This window comes from Mangifera indica, chromosome 5, assembly GCF_011075055.1.
Source record: "Mangifera indica cultivar Alphonso chromosome 5, CATAS_Mindica_2.1, whole genome shotgun sequence".
In the NCBI taxonomy this organism is placed as follows: Eukaryota; Viridiplantae; Streptophyta; class Magnoliopsida; order Sapindales; family Anacardiaceae; genus Mangifera; species Mangifera indica.
Window position 1 is genome coordinate 14,238,912 of NC_058141.1, and position 22,367 is coordinate 14,261,278.

Sequence of the window (22,367 nt, forward strand, 5' to 3'; positions counted from 1 at the left end):
CATCGAAATTTTAGTATTTTACCTTTGTTACTTTTTGACTCATCTTATGTAAATGAAATTAATACGATTTAATAATTTTATATAGATTTCATGGATTTTTTATATATGATTTCTTTAATTGAGTTTTTATATGAAACAATTTAAAATCATTTAGTCAATTTGCATGAAATTTTTCAATAAATTTATGGTAGAGTAAATTAAATTTCGCATATGCCTTTAGTTTTGATTATTTTAATTAATAACCTACTTTTAAATATATTGTTTATAAATAAAATAATTACGTAATTTAAAAACATGTCTCCTAGCGGGAATTCTTTACAATCAACAAATGAAACGCGCGCGAATTTGGAAATCAAGTTTTGGTTACTTGGCTGGCCCTTTTGGCTCCTTAATTCAAAATACATTGCCACTCCCCGCTTATTCCTTGAAACCAAATCCTAACCGTCCACCTGTCCACATCTCACCTTTCTTCCAGCGAAAAAGCACTCTCACTCGCTACTATAATAATCCCTGTTCCCGCTACTGTTGAGACACTTTTCAAGTGTTTTCATTTTCATTTCTCTTTCATTTCGAGTTCAAGCGCTTCCTAACAATGGCTGATTCTACTAAGACGAGCCTCCGAGTCTTAAACCCGTGGGTCCTTCATGTTCAGAAGCTTGGTCTCGAACTCAAATGCCCTCTCTGGTTTGTATTTTTCAATTTATTTATTTTCTTCTTAACTATATATTGTTTCCGTTAAAGTGCACGATTAACAGAGATATTTAAGCCAATAGTATTTATGCTTCATTATGAGTTCGTGATGGACTGATCTCAGTCGTGCCCTTACAGCATATGTTATAGTTACAGCTAATTTATTCAAATTTGGGGTTTACATGGACGGACGGCCTAGGGCAAGTTGCTAGAATGTGGATGTGACAATATTGGGTTTTATATTTTGTTTGGATGTCTATATTTATGATAATTATAAACCGTAAACTAAATAATCATGTTAATTCCTTGCAGCTTAAGCCTATTTACTCGGCCATTATTGCTGCCTTGTGATCACATATTTTGCAAGTATGTAACTTATCCTTTATCTCCCTAGAAAGTTATTTTTCTTCTACATTTTTTACGGGAAATGTAAGTGTTGTATTTTGAATTATCTTTAGTAAATTTCCCGCAGTTCATGTATACCCAGATCACCACAGTTTGGTTCAGAATGCCCTGTTTGTAAATCTGAATGTTCTGAAGCAGGTATTGTTGTTTACTTTTGATCTTGATCAGATTATTGGAATGATTAGAATACTATTCAATAAGAAAATAAACTCTAGTTAAATTTTGTGATGTTGTACTATGTTTGACAGACTTAAGGCCTTTGCATTTTGTGGAAAATTTAGTGACAATCTTTAAAGGATTAGATGCTTTTTCTGGGGCCAATCTGAGTCATTGTCCTTCTGGTAGGTTGAAATTTATATCTTTGTTCAATGCTTTTTTAATTTTCTTTCCATCGTGTATCCTATGTTATTCTGCTTTGTCAAATTTAATATTGCAGTTGCTGGGAGGGTTTTGGACCAATGCCCACCTCAAGAGGATAATTCAAGTGGCCAATCTGTGTCAGCAAATAAGCTAGGTCAAGTTACATATGTGAGACAGATTGCATCTAGTAATGGTCAAGGTCCTGTATCATCACAACCAAGTACCCAGATACAGGGTGAAGGCATCCAAGAGTGTGGAGCTGGGAAAACTGATATGAATTGTGTGGAACAGACATTGCTTGGCAGTCCCCCTTCATTTGATGATATTAAGGGGTCAGATAATGAAAGTAGTGATCAGGGCAGTGAGCATGTGAGTATTTGATAATTGTTGCCTTCATATCGGTTTGAGCATGAACATTAATTGAATGGATTTTATTTTCTTATTGTGTGACTTGCATCATGCGCATGGTTAAATGTTGTTGGATTCTTCATTGTTTAGCTTGGAAACACTTCTGTTATCATGGGATAATCAGAACATGTAATGTTAGATTTTGTTGTTGAGTACCATAATGCCTTTTGGTTATAGGATAAATATTTTGGTATTTTTTTTCTTAATTATTTGAACTGAATGTGACTATGAGAACAGTAAGATATAAGTTTTTCTTTGCTTTAGCTTATGGATTGACTTTATTGTTTTGACAGAGTCCTGAAACTTATGCAGCCAATAGGCCAATCAAGAAAAGTTTTGATGGTAGGAAAACGCTGGAACATGGGTTTTCTGCTTCAGAAGTTGAAGATCATTTGAGGGACTCCAAGAGACAAAAGAAATTGAACTATAGTTGTGAGGATATGTGTGTGAAAAGTGCTGGTAATATTCAATCAATGGTTTTGTCAAGTGAAAGAATGGTGGCTTCAAATCCTGTATTGGAACCTAAATCTGGAGTACCTGTTGTGGGTGCAACACTGCCTAAAATTTCAGATAGCTCTCATGCATTAAAATTTATCTGTGGATTTTGCAAGACCAGTAAAGTCTCAGAGGTAGATCACTAGTAATGTTGTGCTTGCATATTAATCAGCATTATTTTAGCAACATATTAATGAACTTTTCCAGGCAACTGGCTCCATGTTGCATTATGCTAATGGGAAGCAAGTAATGGGAGATGATGCAGCCTGTTCAAATGTTATTCATGTTCACAGTAAATGCATTGACTGGTATGTAATCTTGCCACTTCAAATTATGAATGCTCAAGCGATTCAATGATATCAGCTCAATATGTTTTTGCAGTCTTCAGTTTGAAATACAGAACAGATCCACTTACAGTGAAGTAACTAGACAAGGCTATTTAGAATAATTTGCATGACAATGATACATATAAACTCTTTACTGCCTTTTATTATTGGTTGTTAGAGGAAGACATGAACATGGTAGCATTTAAAATCTCAGGGCACCACAAGTATATTATGATGGAGAGATGGTTAAGAATTTGAAAGCAGAATTGGCTAGGGGTGCACAGCTTAAATGCAATGCATGTGGCAAAAAGGGTGCAGCATTAGGCTGCTACATGAAATCTTGTCGGAGAAGCTATCATTTTCCCTGTGCTTTGGAAATTCCCAAATGCCGATGGGATAATGTAAGTGCTTTGTGCTGATCTACATGGTATTTGTGTGTAGTGCTTGATTTGAAATCTGATTATTTTAATTGTGATATAGATCAAGTTTTTTGTTAACAAAAATAAGTAATGCTTGTTATCTTTGGTTTCTTTCAGGAAGACTTTCTTCTGCTCTGTCCAATGCACTCTTCAGTCAAATTTCCAAATGAGAAGTCCAGAAACTGTGTTGTAAGGAAGGATCCTGTGCCATTGCAAGTGTATGCTCTCATTCCTTGCTCTTTCAATACTCCAATGACTTTGACAGATTTTTGCTGCTTGGATAGCTTTGAATAGTTGGGAATTGTTTGGATTTGACTGAGAAGTGGAACCCCATGATTTCATGTTTCTTGGTATCTAGCATCTAACATTGATAATTGGTGAAAGCTTAATAGAAATATGGTGAAAGAAGTATTGAAAATTGGTTGTGTGATTTGAACTCGTACTTATAAGCATGAGGCCTACCTACTTGTTTTTAGTTAAATATGGTCATCTACAAAAAATAATTATGATTTGGACTCTTTTAAGGTTCTAAATTGTTATGTTTGTCTGCATGCAGAACTCCACAGCAGTGCAACTTTTGGTCTGCCTCGCCTTATAAAGCAAAGAAGTGGGTTTTATGTGGATCTGCTTTGTCTACTGATGAAAAGGTCAGTTCATGTAGCTTGATGTCCGTTTCCTAAAATTGCTTGGGAAATTTTTATTTCTATCTGTATCTCTAAGTATAATCTACATCAATTTCATCTCAGAAGTGACTGCTAATTTCCTGATTGCAAAATCAATCATGAATTTCAGCTGATATATTTACTTGCACAAAGTATTAGGATCACTGAAAATATCTGCATTGTGGGTGCTGTGTTGTCAATATTCTTGTGAAAAGAATTTCATAATTGCGTGGCTGGAAAGGCATGCTTTATCTATTAATTTTGATGTGTTCTCTTATTAACCTGCTAATATGTAGTATTTGCCCCCATGTGCTGGTGCAGATTCTTTTGGTCAGGTTTGGGAGCAAGTTTGGTGTAACTGTGTCCAAGGTCTGGAGGCCAGATGCCACACATGTGATTGCAGCCACAGATGAAAAGGGTGCATGCATGAGGACATTGAAAGTTCTCATGGCCATTGCGAATGGTTGTTGGGTTCTTAAGATTGACTGTAAGTTAGACACAGAATTTTGCATTGACCAGAATACTTTTTTTTCCCGTAAAATTTTACTTTTCTTTACCAGTCATTACATGATTCCATAGATGTTGGTGAGTGCAAGGAAGATATATATTATGTTTATTTCATTGATCTGTGATTGTTAGTAAAGCTTCTACTTGACACTTTCAGGGATAAAAGCTTGCATGGAAGCCATGCGTCCTGTATATGAAGAGCCTTATGAAGTTAGTCTTGACAATCACGGATGTCAAGATGGCCCAAGAACTGGCAGACTCAGGGTGTTGGAAAAAGTAAGTCACTTAATGATTTTCGCAATCTTACTGTTGCACATAACAATAAATTCTGTTTTCATCTATCTGCTGCTGTACACTTAATAATTTGTGTGGTCTCATTGTAAGTTTTGTTTCCTTTCCTTTTCAGGCATCAAAGCTCTTTGATGGCTTAAGTTTCTTTTTTTCTGGTGACTTCATTCCGGCTTTTAAGGAAGATCTCCAAAGTTTGGTTATTGGTGCGGGAGGACTAGTTTGGAAGAGTGAGATTGAATTGCTGGCACAAGAAAGAAACGACAAGGGATCTCATTCAAAGATACTAATTGTCTATAACCTTGATTCGCCACATGGATCCCAATTAGGAGAAGAGGTTTCAATAATTTGGAAGAGACTAAATGAAGCACAGGAATTGGCAAACAAAGTTGACTCCCAGGTGATTGGTCACACTTGGCTTTTAGAATCAATTGCTGCACATAAGTTGCAGCCTCTTGTCAGCTGACAAGCATTCACGACTACTTTTTTGTATACAATTATGCCCATTAGAGTTATAATTTATTGTCTACCGACCAAAAATTAACAGCCCAGATAACATGTACTCTGATATGCGTGTAAAAGCCTTAGAAGAATAAATTTCAGTTTTCATGTTAAGGACATCTCGTATCCTTGGGTAATCTGTAACAACTGTAATATCTTGAGGCGTTTGTATTTGATTGCCTCTCAATATCATATGAATATGCTCATTTTTTTCTAGCAAGCGACCTCTTACAAAATGTGTAAACACTACTGTAGCAGAAATAGCTGGACAATCAAAGTTTTTAAGATACAGGGAGCTTTATGGGCTAAGTTTCCATGGCTTCAGGTAAGCCTTTATCCTGTGAAATTTCCAATGCTTCCTGCAAATCCCTTCTGTTGTCGACATCTACATTATAGACAAAGAACTTAGCCACAAGCAAATAGAAGAGGAAATTGATGAAGCTCAACACAGCTAAGAATGCATAATAATAGTCTAAGTGAGACGTGTTTAGATTATCCAAAATCCATCCGTTGTGTCCATCCTTCTTAGTTATATCAGAAACTGTTTTCAGCAGAAAACTACTGAGGAAATTCCCAATTCCCAAGCTACTTGTAAAATAAGAAGTTCCCAAACTTTTCATTCCCTCTGGAGCTTGGTCGTAGAAAAACTCAATCTTTGCAACTTCAACGAAGTTATCAGCGACCCCCATCAAAGCAAACTGAGGGAGAAGTATGAAAATAGTTAATGGAACGGTGTCGTGTTTACCAAGAGTGCCATGTGTTCTTGCAACTTCAAGTCTCCTCCTCTCAGCAAAGCAAGTGATGACCATAATAACAGTATGCATGAAAAGACCGACTCCCATTCTTTGAAGCAATGTGATTCCTCTTGGGTTGTTTGTGTAACGCCTAAGCAATGGAACGATGAAGCAATCGTAGATGACAATGCTGATTAGCATGAAGATGGTGACGAAGGCTGTGAGACATGCCGGAGGGATTTTGAAGTGAGGTCCTATGCTTCTATCCAGGGTGGTGCCTTGTTTAACAAAAAGTGTGCTCACTTGAGCTATAATGGTGCTTGGTATGAATGAGACTAGCAGGATTGGCAGCATCTTCACCATTTGCTTCGTCTCTTCTACTTGAGTCACTGGACATAGCATCCATGGCGACCCCGATGCACAGTTTATAGCAGCTTTGTCAAGGAATCTGCAGGTAACTTAATGAATTGTTTTCCTTAAAACTATAATAATAAGAAAAAATTCTGTTAAAGCTGTAGAATCTAAAAAAAATCAACCTCAATGAAGGGGTATGATCAATTCTGAATTTCCCAGACGCTGAGTACTCCTCCAAGCTCAGTTCATGGAGCTCTTTTGGGTCACTTGGAGCAGGTTCCTTCCATTTCCTCGCTGCAGCCACAAGCACCTGTACAATTCTTGTAAGAGGGCTCCCAGAAGGCAGTTTGTGCCTGTAAAACTTGGAGCCCACAAGGAATACCAATACAGAAACCATGAGCCCAATGGTTGGGAGTCCATAGCCAAGAGTCCAGCCCACATTGTCTTGTATGTAAATCAAGAAAGTGTTGGAGAAAAGGGTTCCAAAGAAAATACTAAACATCCACCAATTAAAGAAAGAAAGCTTTTGCTTCCTCTCTTTCGGCTCAAAATCATCGAACTGATCAGCACCCATTGTTGAAATATTCGGCTTGGTTCCTCCCGTTCCTGCTGCAATGATGTACAATGCACAGTAGAATATCCCCACTTGAAGAGCTGAAGCTTTCTTATCACAGTCCTCATCTTTGACCCCGGGACATGATGGTGGCCTCAGGGCTGACACTGAAACTGCTAAAGTTAACAGGGACATTCCCTGTAATTTACACATAATTTATGTTTAACATTTAAGAATAGTGAATTGAAGTTATCAGTTAATTAAGCAGATAGCAAAACAAGCTTATTATTATGAATGGTGCAACAGCCTTGAACAGTCTTACCAAAATTAAATCATATCTGGAAACTGTGGTCCCCACAATGAATAATAAACATCAGATTTATGTGGTTTCTGTTTCTTTTATGAATAATTACATTCGTGTTCCATTTTGCTTGGTGCATGGCGCACATGATCTATGTTAAAGAAACTCTTAAGCCATGGAAAAAAAATTAGGAAGAGCAGGTGATTCTGAGTTGGGTTCTACAGATTAATAATAATTACCGTCAAATAAATGGCGGATGCAATGACAAAAGTCCGGTAGCGGCCAAGAAAAGCGTCTGCAATATAAGCTCCTATAATGGGAGTCATCCAAACAGTGCCAACCCAGTTGGTGACATTGTTTGAGGATTTAACAGTGCCTTCATGGAGCTTGGTTGTGAGATACAGCACTAAGTTTGATGCTATTCCATAATATGCCATCCTCTCGAACACTTCATACCCTGCATTATTTTCACTGTAACTCATCAATATACTTGAAGTCTTAAATAGTTCTCAGTTTAAAATCTCTTGAATTTATATTTTTCTTACCTACAATGAAGGAACAGGCTCTCCATCTGCCAGTTTTTGATCTGAGGACTGGTCTCCCTTTGAGATCCACAGTCCCATCTTCTGTAAAATCTTGACTCCCATCTGCAGGGCCCTTATCTTCAACCTGCGCCATAATTTTGGAGAGAGGGAGAGGTAATAGGGACTTGGGTTGTGTTTCTAGTTGAAGATCATGTGATATATGTTAGCTTTATATAAAGTTATCTTATTGGCAAAACCTCACACCTCAAGTAATTAGGATCTTTCAACGTCTAAAATTATGTGTGTGTGTGTGTGTGTGTGTGTGTGTATGTATGTATAATAGTTCTTCTGTTGCTTTACTTTTGTTTGTACTAATGATATGACTTCCAAGCTGAGATTTGCCTCAAAATAATCGACAAACTATAGCGGCAGTGGGAACAAGACAGACATGTTGCAAGAAGCCACATGCAAAGTATCGTGCCACAAACTATCCCATATAGGAAAGACAAAACTCTCCTTGGGTTAAAGCCAAAATGTTGCGCAACAAAATCCACTTAAAATAATATAATTGTTCATTCAATCTTAATCCCTAATGGTAAGGTCGCTTCATTTGGAGATATGAATAGGCCACAATTATATTTTCCATTGCAATTAAAATGACTATATTGTCTCTAGTTTTGTTTGCTAATTTGAGCATCTTGGTTTCGGTACTAACGGTTCATTTTCCAACTTTGGCATCATATTAATTTCTTTTTCTTTTTCTTCATCAAGATGCTTATTTTAGTCCTTATCGAATGCTTGACCAAAGAGGTCATTTATGGATCATTATCTCAAGAAAACTCATGGAAATGATTCTGTCCTTGGGACTATTCTTTACTAAGTGTTTCAGAAGATTGCGCATAGAAAATTGACAAGAGAGCGATACAGACAAGGATCGTATGATAGGACAATTAAGTTCTTATTGTTAGATACAACCAATGGAATCATGGATATCTAGAAAGCTTAGCTGAAACAAGGGTTAGAATTTAAAGCACAATTGCCAAATTGGTGGCACATAGGATGATTTCAAAATGATATTATAATGTAAAAATGGGCAAGGGTTCATTTTTGCCGTCTGAACCATGAAAGGAGATTGTGAGATTGAGTCTCTAAACACAAGTGGCAATTTAACAATTTGTGACAACGGCTAAGTTCCAAATGAAGTACATAAAATTCCAATGAAAAGAAAATGGAGAGACTTGTGTTGAAACATTCCATACAAATTTCATCAGTCACACACTGGGCTCTATATAGTGTCTAGTATTGCATAATTCAATCTTTTCATTTCAGAATAGCATTAAATACATTGGTCACTTTCTGCCCTGTTGCAGTATAAAAGCAATCAACACTCTGTACAGATAACGATGTACTTCAAATGCTGCCGGAAGAGGGCTATACCACTGGTTATAGAAATTGATCTGCTGGGATGCATTGAACATTAAGTATAGAAACATTATTAGGATTACATTGCCATGGTCATAATGCCATATATTAGTGTAAAGAGGGCTACATAAACACCACATAATGCCAAAGCTTTCATAAGCCGTCTGTCAACGAAATAACATAAACTTATTTACTTTTATAACCTAAATCCTCTATAATGAATTGGCAGGGCAGTTTTCTTAATTTTTAATCTTGCAGTAGAAACAAACAGAAGAAGATTATAGAAGATGAAAAAATTAAATCAAAAAGGTCAGTTACTCTTAAATTGACACATACCATGAAGAGGTCAGAGACTTGGAAGACTCCAGCCACATTCATTTGCTGTTAAATCATGTGAACAAACCATCATTGAGCAAGCCCACTTTAATTTCCTGTCAACGCCAGAAACCCAATTAATTATCAGAGTTCCTCGACTTCCAACTTTCAGTATGGTATAATCTTAACTCCCATACAAAAAAGGCAAATATAGGAGTAAAATAATTATGTCTTTATAATGTCAACTACCACTTTGGTCCACTTCCACTCTCTAGGCAGTGATCATCGCTAGAGGTCAAGAGATCCAATCAACCAAGCAATCACCAGATTTCATTGTTTCAGAATCTCTAATCTTCAAGGATCAACCTCTATGATACCAAATAAAGGCAATACTGAAACACTGTTATTAAAGCAATAATTTAAAGAAAGGTATACGTGCAGAACATGATGATTAAATTACTATCCTAGCAAACCACAGAGATGACTGCTAATAAAGTGCACTAACCAAAAATTGATATCATCAACCCTCACAACAATAAAGAAAGCCCATACAACTACGCTAGCCTTCAATAAAGCAATTCCACAAAAAAAAAAAAAAAAAAAGCAGACAAAACAACGAATAACTTCAAGTTAAACACTAGGACTTGAAAGCAAAAACCCTAGATAATATATTGCCACTACTTGTAACTAGAGGCCACTGTATATGCGCAGAATGACAACTAGTAACTAAAACCGAAATTCAAGCAATCCAACAATTCCAAAAATCTTGTCACAGTAAATTAGGTTTCCAACAGGGAAAGCAGTGGTGTATTGAAGGATCTCTGATCATTGCTGGTGACCCTGTCTGGAATGCGAGCCACCATACCCACCATTAAAAGCACTAGAACCCTGGGAAGGATCAGACTGCCAAGCCACATTTGCATACCCTGAATTTCCATTGGTATCACTATAGTTATCATCTCCTCCAGCGCCACTTCCAGCATGCCCACCAGCAGCCCCATAACCACTAGAATAAGGACCACTGCTTCCACCATAATTACTGTAACCACCATAGCCTTGGTTCCCATACCCAGGAGCCCCACTTGGAGACTGACCCACAGGAACAGAACCAGTGTTTGAATCATAACTTGAAAAAGTTTGGCTTCCCCAAGAACTTTTCAAGGCACCAGGTGCTGCATTCATATAACCGGAATTTGGATTTCCATATGCCCCTGTGAGACCACCAAATCCAGTAGCAGCACTTCCATAACCACCGATACCATAACTGCCATAACCACCATATCCAAGTCCACCAGTTGCTGCTCCATAGCCATACGCTGGTCCCCCATAATCAGAATAAGATGGGAAACCACCTGCAGTACTTTGGGGCTGCATATATCTGTTTCCATCCATTCGGCCATCAAATGAACTACTATTGGCACCAGAGGCACCGTAGCCCTGGTAGCCTGCTCCACGACCCCCACCACCTGGATTGGCATCTTTAGGGAGGGCTCGCTTTACCTCAACTAGCTTACCATTCAACTCATGGAATACCTTGTGCAAAACCGTATCAACTACATCTTCTGTGTCAAAGGTGATAAAACCAAAACCACGTGGCCGCTGCGTATTCTGGTCATACATAACTACAACATCAGTTACATGACCATAATTTTCAAAATACTGGCGGAATCCATCCTCGGTCAAAGTAGGTGGTAAACCTCCAACAAATATCTTTTTAGTTCTAAAATTTCCTCCTTCAGTGCCTCTACCAGAATTAAAATTTCCTGATCCAGAGCTGTGTCGTTCTTCTCTTGATAAAGCCTTTTTTGCCTCCACCTAAGCAGCAAAATCAATTAATTTCCTACATAGATACAGCTATATCTACATATTTACATGTGTCTGCTTGTCAATATAATCAATATATAACTAGACCAGAAGCTTTACAGTTATACAGGTAAACAAATAATACGTAATCATCAATCAGAAAATGAACAGCTTTTATTTGGTTCCAAGACACAGAATCTAAACCAAGGTTTTAGCTATTGGGTGGATAATAGCATAACAAATACTTACTCAAGCCATGCAGGATATTTTAGCACTGATCTTAATACATAGCATATAAGAATCCAATTCAATAATGACAGACTTAGTTATAACACTATCAATTAGCAAGCTTGTGATCTTAAAAAAATAAACAAAGAGACATATAAGTAAAATTTCTAGAATACTACATGGGCAAGATATAAGAGGCAACATCAACTAAAAATTAATCTAAGATTTTTGGTTGAACAACCAGATAGTTAGATGAAAAGTAAAAATAATTCCACAACAATGAATCAATAAATCTCAAAGTGAGCTGACAAAAGCGAAGGTAAAAGAATCTCAACTATATTAAGCTGGAATAAGGTGCCCATAAAGGCACACAGAGTGGGGCTCCTTGTTACCCAGGTTCCTGAACATTAAGAAAGCTTATGATTCAAAATCTTAAGTTTCCTCCATTATCCCCACTAATCCCTCTGACTTATTTATTCAAAGCATGACTCATATGATCATGTCGGAAATATAAATTGGGTTTATAAGTGTGAAGATTGAAACTCATATTACACAAAACCAATTGGTTTGTGTTAAAGTCCAATCCACACACTTATATACCACTCTTTTATGTTCTATTTATTAGATGTGAGACTTTTTCTAGTCTCTAACACCCTTGCTCAACTGCAACCACTAAATTTAACATAAGCCAATTGGTTTTGTGTAATATGAGTTTCAATCTTCACACTTGTAAGTCTAATATATATTTCTGACATGATATCAAAACACAAACCAAACAGCAGACCTAATAGTTTAAAGTGTTTCTAGATACAAATGACAACGCACCCAGTCAAAACTGGTTGAGCCAAACGGCAGATATAACAGTGTAGGTGGTTATACTTGAACGGGGGTGTTGAAGACTAAAAAAGTTTCACATAAGAGAGTGTTATATAAGTGTGTGGATTGGACTTTAACACAAACCAATTGGTTTTGTGTAATATAAGTTTCAATCTTCACACTTATAAGCGCAATATATATTTCCGACAAAACATAACAAATCTCCACAAATCAAAACACTGACACTGACACAAAAACGAAAAAGCCTCATAAAAAAAAAAATTAAGTAATTAAAGGCAAAAAAGAACTTGATTATAAATCAAATAGAAAATCCCCACCTAAAATCGTCAACTAATACCAGTTAAACCACACACAAGCAATAAAGAACATAAATATTGATTGAAATAATCCAATTTCACTCCCTTCTAACAAGAAAAAACTTCAAAGCTCAAAGGGAATCTAAGTGTAAAAAGTATAGATATAATTGAAAGGGAGACTCACAGTACGGCCATCGATGGTGTGCTTATCCTGGAGGACTTGATCGAGAATAGAGGGATCAGAGAAGATAACAAAGCCAAAGCCACGAGGACGACCGGTGGTCTTGTCACGCATAATGACAACCTGAGAAACGTCACCGTATCGGGTGAAGTAATCTGTGAGCTTGTCTTCAGTAGTGTCCCAAGCTATTCCTCCAATGAATAGCTTCCCATCGTCTGAGTCCATTTCTGTGGTGGCTTTGATTTAGTTTGTTTTCTTGTTATAGTTGTGCCTCTCTCTAATAAACGAGGGCGGGGTTAGGGTTTGTTTTTGGTTTCTAATGTTTAGCTCCGGTGGAAGAACTGTGTCGCTACTCTTTTTAATTCTATTTTCCAATTCCGAAGCCTTGCGAGTTACGACTCTACCCGTGCAAATGAATGTATTTTTAATAAAATTCCTAACTCCGAAGTCTTCTAATTATTAACACGGTGGTCACTTTCTGCTTTCCAGTTTCTGAAGTCGCGGGTTCGAGCCGCAATTCACCCCGATTCCATTTCGACATTTTACTTTAAGGTTTGATTTCCTCTCACCCCAAGAAAAATCATCTTCCTCCTTTTTACTTTTTACTTCAAAGTTTGATTTATCTATATATAATGTACCAGAGTTTGAATACAATTCCACTCCTATATGGAAAGAAAGTAAGAGTAATTTTTTTCCTGCCAAATCTACCATGAGAAAACTTGACTGTAACATTAACAAACTCTTAAGCTTTAAAGTCTAAATAAACCATGCTTGGCTTTTAAACTATTTCCTTCATTTCATCTCTACTTCTGATCTTTCCTTTCCTATTTGGCACTCCGTGATGTTTTCTTTTATAATTTTGATAGTTATTTTGAACTTAATGATTTCTGATTTTAAGATGATAAAGATTCGGTGGCATTGTTCAGTAATTGATGGCTAAAAGACTTACCAAAATACACACGGGCACAGAGCTTGTAATAAAAATAGAGTTTTTATTTTCATAGGCCAAAGTACTTATTTTCACTTAAAGTATGTTATTTTCTCAAGTTTTTCTTTGTTAATTTAGAAAATCTCATTTATCCGTTTATGACCATTTAGATCTGTTAGTTTTAAAGACAAAATCGTCATTTTATATTTAATATTAAAATAAACTTAAATTTGATTTCATTTTTTTCTATAAACTCTAAAAACTAACTATTTCCCTCAACCCAAGTTTTCAAAAACAAAATTTTCCCCCTTAGGGTTTCTAATTTTTTAGATACAATTTTTTGATGACAAAGAGAGTTCTCTGGTGAATTCTAAGCAATGTCTCTTCCTCTTCGGCCTGTCATCTTTTTTATCGTCTTCCCCAGTGTCATTTCGTTTTCGTTGATGAAGAGTCTTTGTTGTCTCTAAACAAAGACATCTTTTTCGCCAGAGACGAAGATAAGAGGAAGACGAGTCGTCTTCCTTGACGACGACACCAAGGAGGACCACCGGAAGGATGATGCATCAGAGAGGAAGAGATATTGTCTGGAGATCGCTGGAGAACTCTCTTCATTGTCAAAAAATTGCATTTGAAAAATTAAAAAACCCAAGTGGGGAAAATGTTGTTTTTGAAAACTGGATAGGGGGAAATTGTTAGTTTTCAGAGTTTATGGAGAAAAAATGATATAACTAATGAACTTAGTTAATTTTAACTGCCTATAGGAAGGATGATGCGTCGAAGAGGAAAAGACATTGTCTAGAGATAGCTAGAGAACTCTCTTCGTCATCAAAAAATTGTATCTGAAAAATTAGAAACCTTAGGAGGGAAAATGTTGTTTTTGAAAACTTGGATAGAAAAAAATGGTTAGTTTTTAGAGTTTAGGGGGGGAGGGAGAATGATATAATTAAATAACTCAATTAATTTTAACCGTTTATAAGTAAATAAATAAGAGTTTCAAAGTTAATGAAGAAAAACTCAAGAAAACAATATGTTTTGGGGGAGGGAGGGAATAAGTTCTTTGGCCCTTTTTTATATTAGAAAGACTGAATTTTTAAATTTTCTCATCAAAAAGATTAAATTTTTAAATTTTTATATTGAAAAAATTAAATTTTTATTATTTCCTATAGGATGTATCAAACTAATCATTTTACTTAAAAAATAGAATAAAATAAATAATTTTAATGATATTTATTTAATACTTTTAAAGGAAACTATTGAAAGTTAGGCTCATTCTCTGAAAAAAAAAAATTAATAGAAATACGAGAATTTGATACCTTTGCCACAAATAAACTTTGAGTTTCTTACATCCAATTGAAACTAAAAAAGAATTCGTAAGTAAACAATCAATTAATTTCATCACTTATCAGTCAAAAAACAAAAGAATTACAACAATCAAACGTCACAGCCTACTACAAAACTATAATTCACAGAAGTAATCATAAAAGAAGAGATGTTGAACACACACACACAAAAAAAACTCCAAAACCTCTCAATCAATCCTTCTGACAAACATTAAACTTATGAGTTGAGTAACCAGCAGAATTTCTATTCAAAGCTCTCTCCAGCCTTGTTTCAAATGGGGTAGAGTACCAATTTACTGCCTTATCCTGCATACTCACACAATACTAATATCAGAACCCAGGAACACCGGATGCAAAAATTCCATGAAAGCTTACTTCATATAGTGTACCTCTCTGTACTTGCTAGTGGTGTTTGGTATGCCTTTATAAGAAGACACTGAGCCAGAATCCTTGGCATTGCTTGTGGGACTCCAATAGCTCCCAACACTCCCTATTATGGGCATCTCATCAGGGCTTCGACTTGGTGACTTCCTTGGTGAAGAAGAAGACGAAAACTGCTTGATTTCTTCCAGAGTTAGCGCACCTAAAATAGGTCTATCTTCTTGGCTCCACAGTGAGTTTGATCCTTGTGACATGGTTTTCTCGGGTGTAGTGTTCAACGAAATTGAGCTACTCTTGTTAATCGGTGTAGTTTCTGAAAATGGCAACCAGTTTGAGAGGCTAGCATCAACTGCAACTTCTTGGTTTGGCGGCTTCTTGGATTGATTGCCAGATTTTGTTTTGAAGCTTAAAGATAATTCCTTAAAACTCGGCTCCAAGCTAAAAGAAGCCCGGGGTTCTTGATCGTCTGTGAAATTCTCTTTCTGGTGCTTCAATTGCGGTTTCCCCTTATTCTTCACAGCTTTCCATTGAGTGAGATTTTCAACTGGGTTCAAAACAGAATGGACATAAGCACTTCTATCTCTTACCCTTCGATTATCCTGAATCGGCTTCAGACCTCCCTCATCCAAACGACTTGTTACCAAAGAACTGTCAACAGCCTTTCTTGTATCAGCTTTGCCCACAGCTATTCTTGATTTAGCAACCATATCATTGTCATCATCCTCAGACATATCATCAAAATCCACCTCCTTGTCATCCTCCTCGTCCTCGTCATTATCAAGATCACTATCCAATTCCAGTTCATCTTCTTCATCATCACTTTCTCTGCAGTTTTGGTATCTATAATTTGAAGGATAAGAGCCCGAACTTGATGTAATGGAACTAGCTTCAGAAGAAGACTGAGATTGCTTTGATTTCACTAAATTTTCCTTCTCTTCCTCCTTCTCCATCTCTTGCTTTGATTTCACTAAATTTTCCTTCTCTCTCTCCTTCTCCTTCTCTTGCTTTCTAACTTCACTGATCTCTGGTAAATAACTAGTGACCTCCTCAGGCAAAATAGGCTCAAAGGTTTTGACATTAGAATCGAAAGTAACTTTCTTTCGAGTACCCGAGCTCAACTGCTCCTCATCAGCCTTAATCCTACACCAGCAGCCCCAAAATATTAGTACGCAACAATTAAGAATGCTTAAAAAAGAACAAACGCAAAAACAGAATGCAACAAAAATCAGAACAAAAACTTCAGTTTTTATCACTCACCCCACTCCTGAAACAGGGGTCACAGGTTTTTCAGAGTATTGCTCTGCTGAATAAACCGTAGACTTCACCGGAGGATTATAACTTGCAACTCTTAGCTGCAATTCAACAAACAAGTAAGCTATATATAAGTCTTTAAGCCGGTTTGGTTTCCTAAAACAAACCGGAAATTCAGTTATTACTAGACCATATTAAACTTGGAAAATCTGAAAATAGAAAGTTAAAAAAACGACAAAATAGATAAATAAAACGCGCAATCCTTACATGACCGGGAGAGTGAACCCGGTGTCGAAGTTTGCGGTGTTTGGCATCTTTTGATGCACCAAAACAAGCAAAAAAGCAACCCATTAGAGAAGATGCAGTTGGATTCGGCAGTTACTTGTTTGTTCTTGGTTTCTCTGTAGATGAGAGTAAAGGGTTAATCTGGTTACTGAGATTCCATTTGTTCGGAGATACAGAAGGAGGAGCGGAAGAGAGGAAAAACAGTAGGGGTAAAGTCAAGGAATTTGAAGTTTGGAGGAGTGTATGGCTTTTAGAATTGAAAATAGAAGATGACCGTTGGGCTTGGGACTTCACGATTGAGAACACGAACTCTAAAGTGGGACCTTTTTAAAATTTTTTTTTTATTATTTTCAAGACCTTAATCATAAAGTTATGAATTTCGTTGATGATTTGGACCGTTGAATGGTAGGTCCCACGACGGCAAGACTCAAGAGTTAAAAGCTAATCCAGTCGGATTTAATTGGACACTCAAATTATTGAAATAAATATTTATATTTTGCATTGATCAAATTATATAAACAATTTTTATGTATAATTTTATATATAAATAATAATATATTATTATATAATTAAATATTATTTTATTTTTAATTATTAATTATCTAATTATATGATAATATATTATTTTTTATACATAAAATTATACAATTAACACTGCTTTTTTGCATTATTTAGTCATAATGTGTTGCATGGTGTTGCTAGAAACCAATTTCATGTCTTTCATCTGATGGGTCAACTGCTTAGCATATCAAGTGAGCAGTCTTTTGAAGGTAAACTCCTTTTTTTTTCACTGAGTTAAATTCACGAACAGTCCCTGTTTCCCGTGTTGCTTGAATAGTTAATATGATATGATCCATCTGGAGCCTTCAAAGGCACTGGCCACCTCAGAATCCTTGTAGCTTGAGTTTAAAAAAATTGCATCAACCTCCACACTAGACTTACCATGAGTGCCACTATGACCATGAGGGCACTCATGCAAGACTTCACCCCCTATGACCATGAGGGCCATTTGGTTAAAAGTTTATAAGAAATGTCATTTTGATCAAATGTAAAATGAAAAAAAAAATCATATTGAGAAAGGAATTATCAAAACTAAAATTTGCAAGTTTATAAAGATCAAATAAAAAACAAGGTCACTCAAAAATGCACAGAGAACACTGCTTGGGCATGAGGATGCCAAGTAGAGACCATGTGCTACGAATAAATGAAGTCCATACAAGGTACATATGGTGGTAAAACATAATTCATTATAGGAGATTAAGTTGTCTTCTGAGTTGGTATAAATATAATAGTAGTATGCCGCCCGTCCATCTACAAATCCGCAAAAAAGCTATGTGAATTGCTTCCTTTATTTGCACTTTTACCTTTTGTGCTTTTTGAGCCTGCGAAAGAACTAAACGTTACAAAATTGATTCATACTTGAAATATAGAAGCTGTGACTGTCATCAATAAACCACCATGTCACAATCAGGTGAAAGCTTAAGAGTTCAGACAGAAAACAACAGGCCTCCTGGAGAAGAAATATTACAGTGTTTGAAAAAACATGGTTCATGCCACCAGATGATATGAGCAATTAAACCAAAATTTATATGAAAAACAATAATTTCCATATTTTTTTCATCTCTCAGAGTGAAGAAAATTGACAGAGTCTACAAAATGGTTAAAACAATTTATGATCGATCTAATATTTGATGATATCAACAGCACAGGTAAGATTCTATTTATTCTGTTACTTGTCCAGTGGTACAAAATTTAGACCCACAGTCAACATTTATATTAGCACTAGATGAAAGATTAACGTATACAGATATTTGCAAGAATCTTAAGATACCTTTGTTATCTACTTCCATGTCATCAACATCACTGTCGCTGTTGCTATCTCCCATAGCAGCTTGACTTGTATTATTTGCAGAACTTTGTATTATGTCATCCAAATCCCACAACTGCGTGAAGGAAACATAACCAATTTGAGTAGAAAAAAATAATGAAGGTAGCAACAACATATATAAGAAAACAAATAAGATGACAAATAAGAAAACTGAAACCCTAGAATATAACTTAAAAAAATAGAAATAAAGTAAAAATCAAAGCAATGTATGTTAGAAATCAATATTAACTTAACAAAATGATATTTCCACAAGAACACCTAATTTACTGTTGCTTTGCTGCCCCCACAGCAATCTTGAATAATGCACCCACATTTGATCATATGAATTACACTTTTGACAATTTGCACATTATGTAAGTGCATAATACAATACAGAAAGAAGGCATACCCACATACCCACACAAAAACACATACTCACACAGAAAGAGAGTGAGAGAGATGGCATACCTTCAACATTGAATCATGTGATATGCTTCCAAGAAACTTTTTATCATGAGAAAAGGCTACAAGACCAAACCAAAGCGTTCATTAAACAAACTTTCTTTATTAGTCCAGCTTTGAAATGTGCAACTTAACGAATAGTGTTTTAAAAATAATAATAATATATGAAGTTAAAGGAAAAAGGATGTCAATCTTTGATGTGATATTCAAATGGTAGTTGACAATAATCAATATTTTGATAACACCATAATTATAATTTCTTGATCATTTTCATGAAATAGTCATTGTTTAGAACAAGGTCACTTCTATAATATGTTCATTTTAGTAACAAGGTCATTGTTAACAGTCTTGTCATCAGTACAGATATGTCATTGTTAATAATGTGATCATTACTAAAACATCATCATATAATAATTCTGTCACTGGAAAATATGGTTTTTATTAATAACTAGACGCACCAAATGACACCCTAAATTTAATTAATTGTTTCAGCATATAAATCTCTAAAAAGTATAGCAGAGCATTTGTTACCAAGGCCCTCAATCGGATATTCTGAATGCTCCGCAATCGGCTGAATGATTTTGTTCGGTAAAATGCCAACCAAGCTACAAAACAAAAGAGAAAACCAGGCAAAGTTAGTTAGGTAAATATTAATAGAATTATAATCCAATGTTTAAGATAGAAATTTCACCCCATGAAGCACATCTGTTTACCTGATGAGGCCATTCTCAGATCCAGTAATAACCCTTTCTTCATCAAGCTAAGAAAAGGTTTCATAATATAAATATTTCAATATAGTAAGCTCCAAAGTAGTCTAAACACTGAAAATTCCTACAATATTAAACAAACTCACCTTTAATAACACATCAACAGAATTGGGAGATAAACCAGTAAAGCGATCACTGCATATCCAAAACACCTATTTTACCCAACATGGACAAGAACATATACGTATCTATGGGTGCAAGATAAAGCAAGATAGACAGAACAAGAAAGATTGTAATTAAAAACCTGCAATCCTTGAAATATCCCCAAGAATACAGCAACAAAGTTCCATTCTGTGATCCACATACTACTTTACGACCATTCTGACCACATCATTACATAGCATATCAAAAAACAGTAAACAGCAAAATCAGCAAAATATGTGCATATAAACTTGTAGGTCTTTACTTAATAAATTTTAGAGAAAGTTAGTGGCAGGCAATACAAATTTGGCATTTGGTGAAGTTAATTTACTTTTGCAGGTTACAAAGAAGACAGGTCCAGAGGAATACAAAATTACAGCAGTTCAAGGATAAAATAAATCAAACCTTCATCAAAACAACTGATGTTAGCTCTTCTTCAGAGAATTCAGACCGACTTTGGACCTTTCATTAACATAGAACACATTTATAAGTTAGCATATTTCTGAAACCAAACTATGAATCAATTATTCAAAAACATAAATCTCAGAAATCAAGCACTATGAAAGTGCTTATCATTAAAAAGGAGCTTACTGTATTTTTTCGTAGACTGCAAACAGATAGGGTACCATCTCCACTAAAAAATGAAAATGCAAGAATAATTAGCAATTTTTTGTCAAAAAAGGAAGAGTGAAATAATTAACGGCACAACCTCTTTAAAACTATTTTTCTTTATATTCTCAAAGAGGTGAAAAAGAGTTATTGCAGTATACCTTGCTCCCAGCAGTTTCATGGCATCAGATGCAAAAGTCATATCTGAAACATAGTCCTCATGAGCATTAAAGGAATTACAGAGGGTACGTTGTCTGGTATCCCATACCTGCAACAAAGAAAAAATAAAATAAAAGATGGGTGATCAGTTTCAATTAAACTATTCAAAGAGTTTACACAGAGCCATCCAAAGCCATCAAGGAGGAGATATAAAAGACTATACCGAAGGGTATGTGAAAATAGAATGTCCAGATAAATTTTGACTCAAGTTAACTTTACAGGTATACACAATAAACGAATGATATATTATGAAATGTGTATCCATAAATGCCCAACCGTACTTGATATATAATTTAACCAATCTAGTAGATATCTTACTGGGGAAATGTACAACCTTAATGCAGCCTTGATCATCGCCAGACGCAATGGTAGACTCTGTCAGGTTGATCAAACTATATATGGCATCCCTGAAAAATTATAACATATTAGAACACAAAACCCACATCCTTTGAATGATCAATTACCAAAATTAGTTTAAGAACTTTCAAGACAGGATAAGTAAACTACTCATGGGAATTTTCAAGACGGGCAATAGGTGATCCCGACTCCAAATCAGTGGCCAAAATCGAGCGGTCGGTTGAACCTGTCACAATTGCTGCACATGCACACACCGAGTGCCACAATTAATAATGCAAAAAGTATGCAGAAACTACAAAATTATGAGCAAAATTCAAATCACCTTGTCCACCGTTAATGAATCGAACGGCTCTGCAGGATTCCTCATGTGCATGAACATTCAACAACCTAATGTCAACAACAGGGACCAGAAATTACGATTTAGTGAATTTTATTAACAATAAGTAGAAAGACTAGTGTCTGAATTGTAGCGTACTTCTGTGGTGGGGCGTCAACACTGTAACGGTACAAGTGAAGGTCGCCAGTGATAAGAGCAGTAGCTACCAGCTGGTTCGAGGGATGAAAATCTAAACCAAAGGGCAAATTTCCTAAATTTATTTGTATCTCCATCGCAAGAGGAAGAGCGAAAGAAACCGATTGCTAAACCTCTCCTCCACCGCTTAGGGTTTTACAGGAGGGTACTTTATACAATTCTTTTTCCCACCCAAAGTTTGATGTATGCACAAAATTCCACCAGATAAGTTTCACAAACATAACCTGTTAAGGTTAATAATTTCCGTTGAGAGGAAGGGTAAAATTATCAACTTTGGGTCCAGATGGGCTTTGGGGCAGAACTGCATAAAAAAGAATGAGGCCTGCGTCGGGTGATGTCACATAGCGATTCTTTACTATGCCCGTTGGATCTACTGCTACATGTGACATAATTTAACAGACGGTCAGATATCACTGTAACATCTGTCTTTTTCAATTAGAATTGAGTTTTTAATAAGGGTATGAAAATAACTTTAAAATGCCGTTTTGTGCCTTTATAACTAGGGTTAGTAGGATAGATGTTTCCATTTTATTTGAAAGGAAGAGTTATGAAGAACTCAGGGTTCTGCTATAAAGAGTGAGAACATTTTTGCATGAATTCAGAATACTGATTACACAAG

The 22,367-nt window shown here is 35.9% G+C and overlaps 5 protein-coding genes across 5 annotated transcripts; 1 reads left to right on the forward strand and 4 right to left on the reverse strand.

The window, feature by feature from the left end:
* The first annotated feature begins 528 nt into the window (after positions 1 to 528).
* LOC123216120 (BRCA1-associated RING domain protein 1) lies at positions 529 to 5,281 on the forward strand. The gene is made up of 13 exons (XM_044636484.1): positions 529 to 684; positions 1,003 to 1,056; positions 1,163 to 1,233; positions 1,344 to 1,436; positions 1,532 to 1,824; positions 2,157 to 2,492; positions 2,566 to 2,666; positions 2,899 to 3,085; positions 3,221 to 3,321; positions 3,660 to 3,750; positions 4,087 to 4,252; positions 4,430 to 4,548; positions 4,679 to 5,281. The coding sequence occupies exons 1-13, from the start codon at positions 593 to 595 to the stop codon at positions 5,024 to 5,026; spliced, it is 2,052 nt and encodes a 683-aa protein (XP_044492419.1). The 5' UTR covers positions 529 to 592; the 3' UTR covers positions 5,027 to 5,281.
* LOC123216121 (protein NRT1/ PTR FAMILY 5.2-like) lies at positions 5,251 to 7,888 on the reverse strand. The gene is made up of 4 exons (XM_044636485.1): positions 7,549 to 7,888; positions 7,243 to 7,460; positions 6,332 to 6,900; positions 5,251 to 6,243 (listed from the first exon to the last, which is right to left on the reverse strand). Exons 1-4 carry the CDS (start codon positions 7,679 to 7,681, stop codon positions 5,367 to 5,369), a joined length of 1,797 nt encoding a protein of 598 aa, XP_044492420.1. The 5' UTR covers positions 7,682 to 7,888; the 3' UTR covers positions 5,251 to 5,366.
* Positions 7,889 to 8,714: 826 nt separating this feature from the next.
* Positions 8,715 to 12,994, reverse strand: LOC123216122 (heterogeneous nuclear ribonucleoprotein 1-like). Its single transcript, XM_044636486.1, has 4 exons — positions 12,613 to 12,994; positions 9,514 to 11,079; positions 9,286 to 9,380; positions 8,715 to 8,984 (listed from the first exon to the last, which is right to left on the reverse strand). Exons 1-2 carry the CDS (start codon positions 12,832 to 12,834, stop codon positions 10,090 to 10,092), a joined length of 1,212 nt encoding a protein of 403 aa, XP_044492421.1. The 5' UTR covers positions 12,835 to 12,994; the 3' UTR covers positions 8,715 to 8,984; positions 9,286 to 9,380; positions 9,514 to 10,089.
* Positions 12,995 to 14,908: 1,914 nt separating this feature from the next.
* On the reverse strand, positions 14,909 to 17,075 carry LOC123216075 (myb-like protein X). Its single transcript, XM_044636433.1, has 4 exons — positions 16,777 to 17,075; positions 16,516 to 16,610; positions 15,267 to 16,398; positions 14,909 to 15,183 (listed from the first exon to the last, which is right to left on the reverse strand). The coding sequence occupies exons 1-4, from the start codon at positions 16,858 to 16,860 to the stop codon at positions 15,070 to 15,072; spliced, it is 1,425 nt and encodes a 474-aa protein (XP_044492368.1). The 5' UTR covers positions 16,861 to 17,075; the 3' UTR covers positions 14,909 to 15,069.
* Positions 17,076 to 17,877: 802 nt separating this feature from the next.
* LOC123215645 (WD repeat-containing protein 55) lies at positions 17,878 to 21,944 on the reverse strand. Its single transcript, XM_044635839.1, has 14 exons — positions 21,692 to 21,944; positions 21,539 to 21,603; positions 21,367 to 21,454; positions 21,194 to 21,266; positions 20,802 to 20,908; positions 20,623 to 20,665; positions 20,437 to 20,493; positions 20,135 to 20,211; positions 19,977 to 20,025; positions 19,837 to 19,883; positions 19,655 to 19,728; positions 19,130 to 19,185; positions 18,626 to 18,737; positions 17,878 to 18,176 (listed from the first exon to the last, which is right to left on the reverse strand). The coding sequence occupies exons 1-14, from the start codon at positions 21,823 to 21,825 to the stop codon at positions 18,106 to 18,108; spliced, it is 1,053 nt and encodes a 350-aa protein (XP_044491774.1). The 5' UTR covers positions 21,826 to 21,944; the 3' UTR covers positions 17,878 to 18,105.
* Between the last annotated feature and the right edge of the window lie 423 nt (positions 21,945 to 22,367).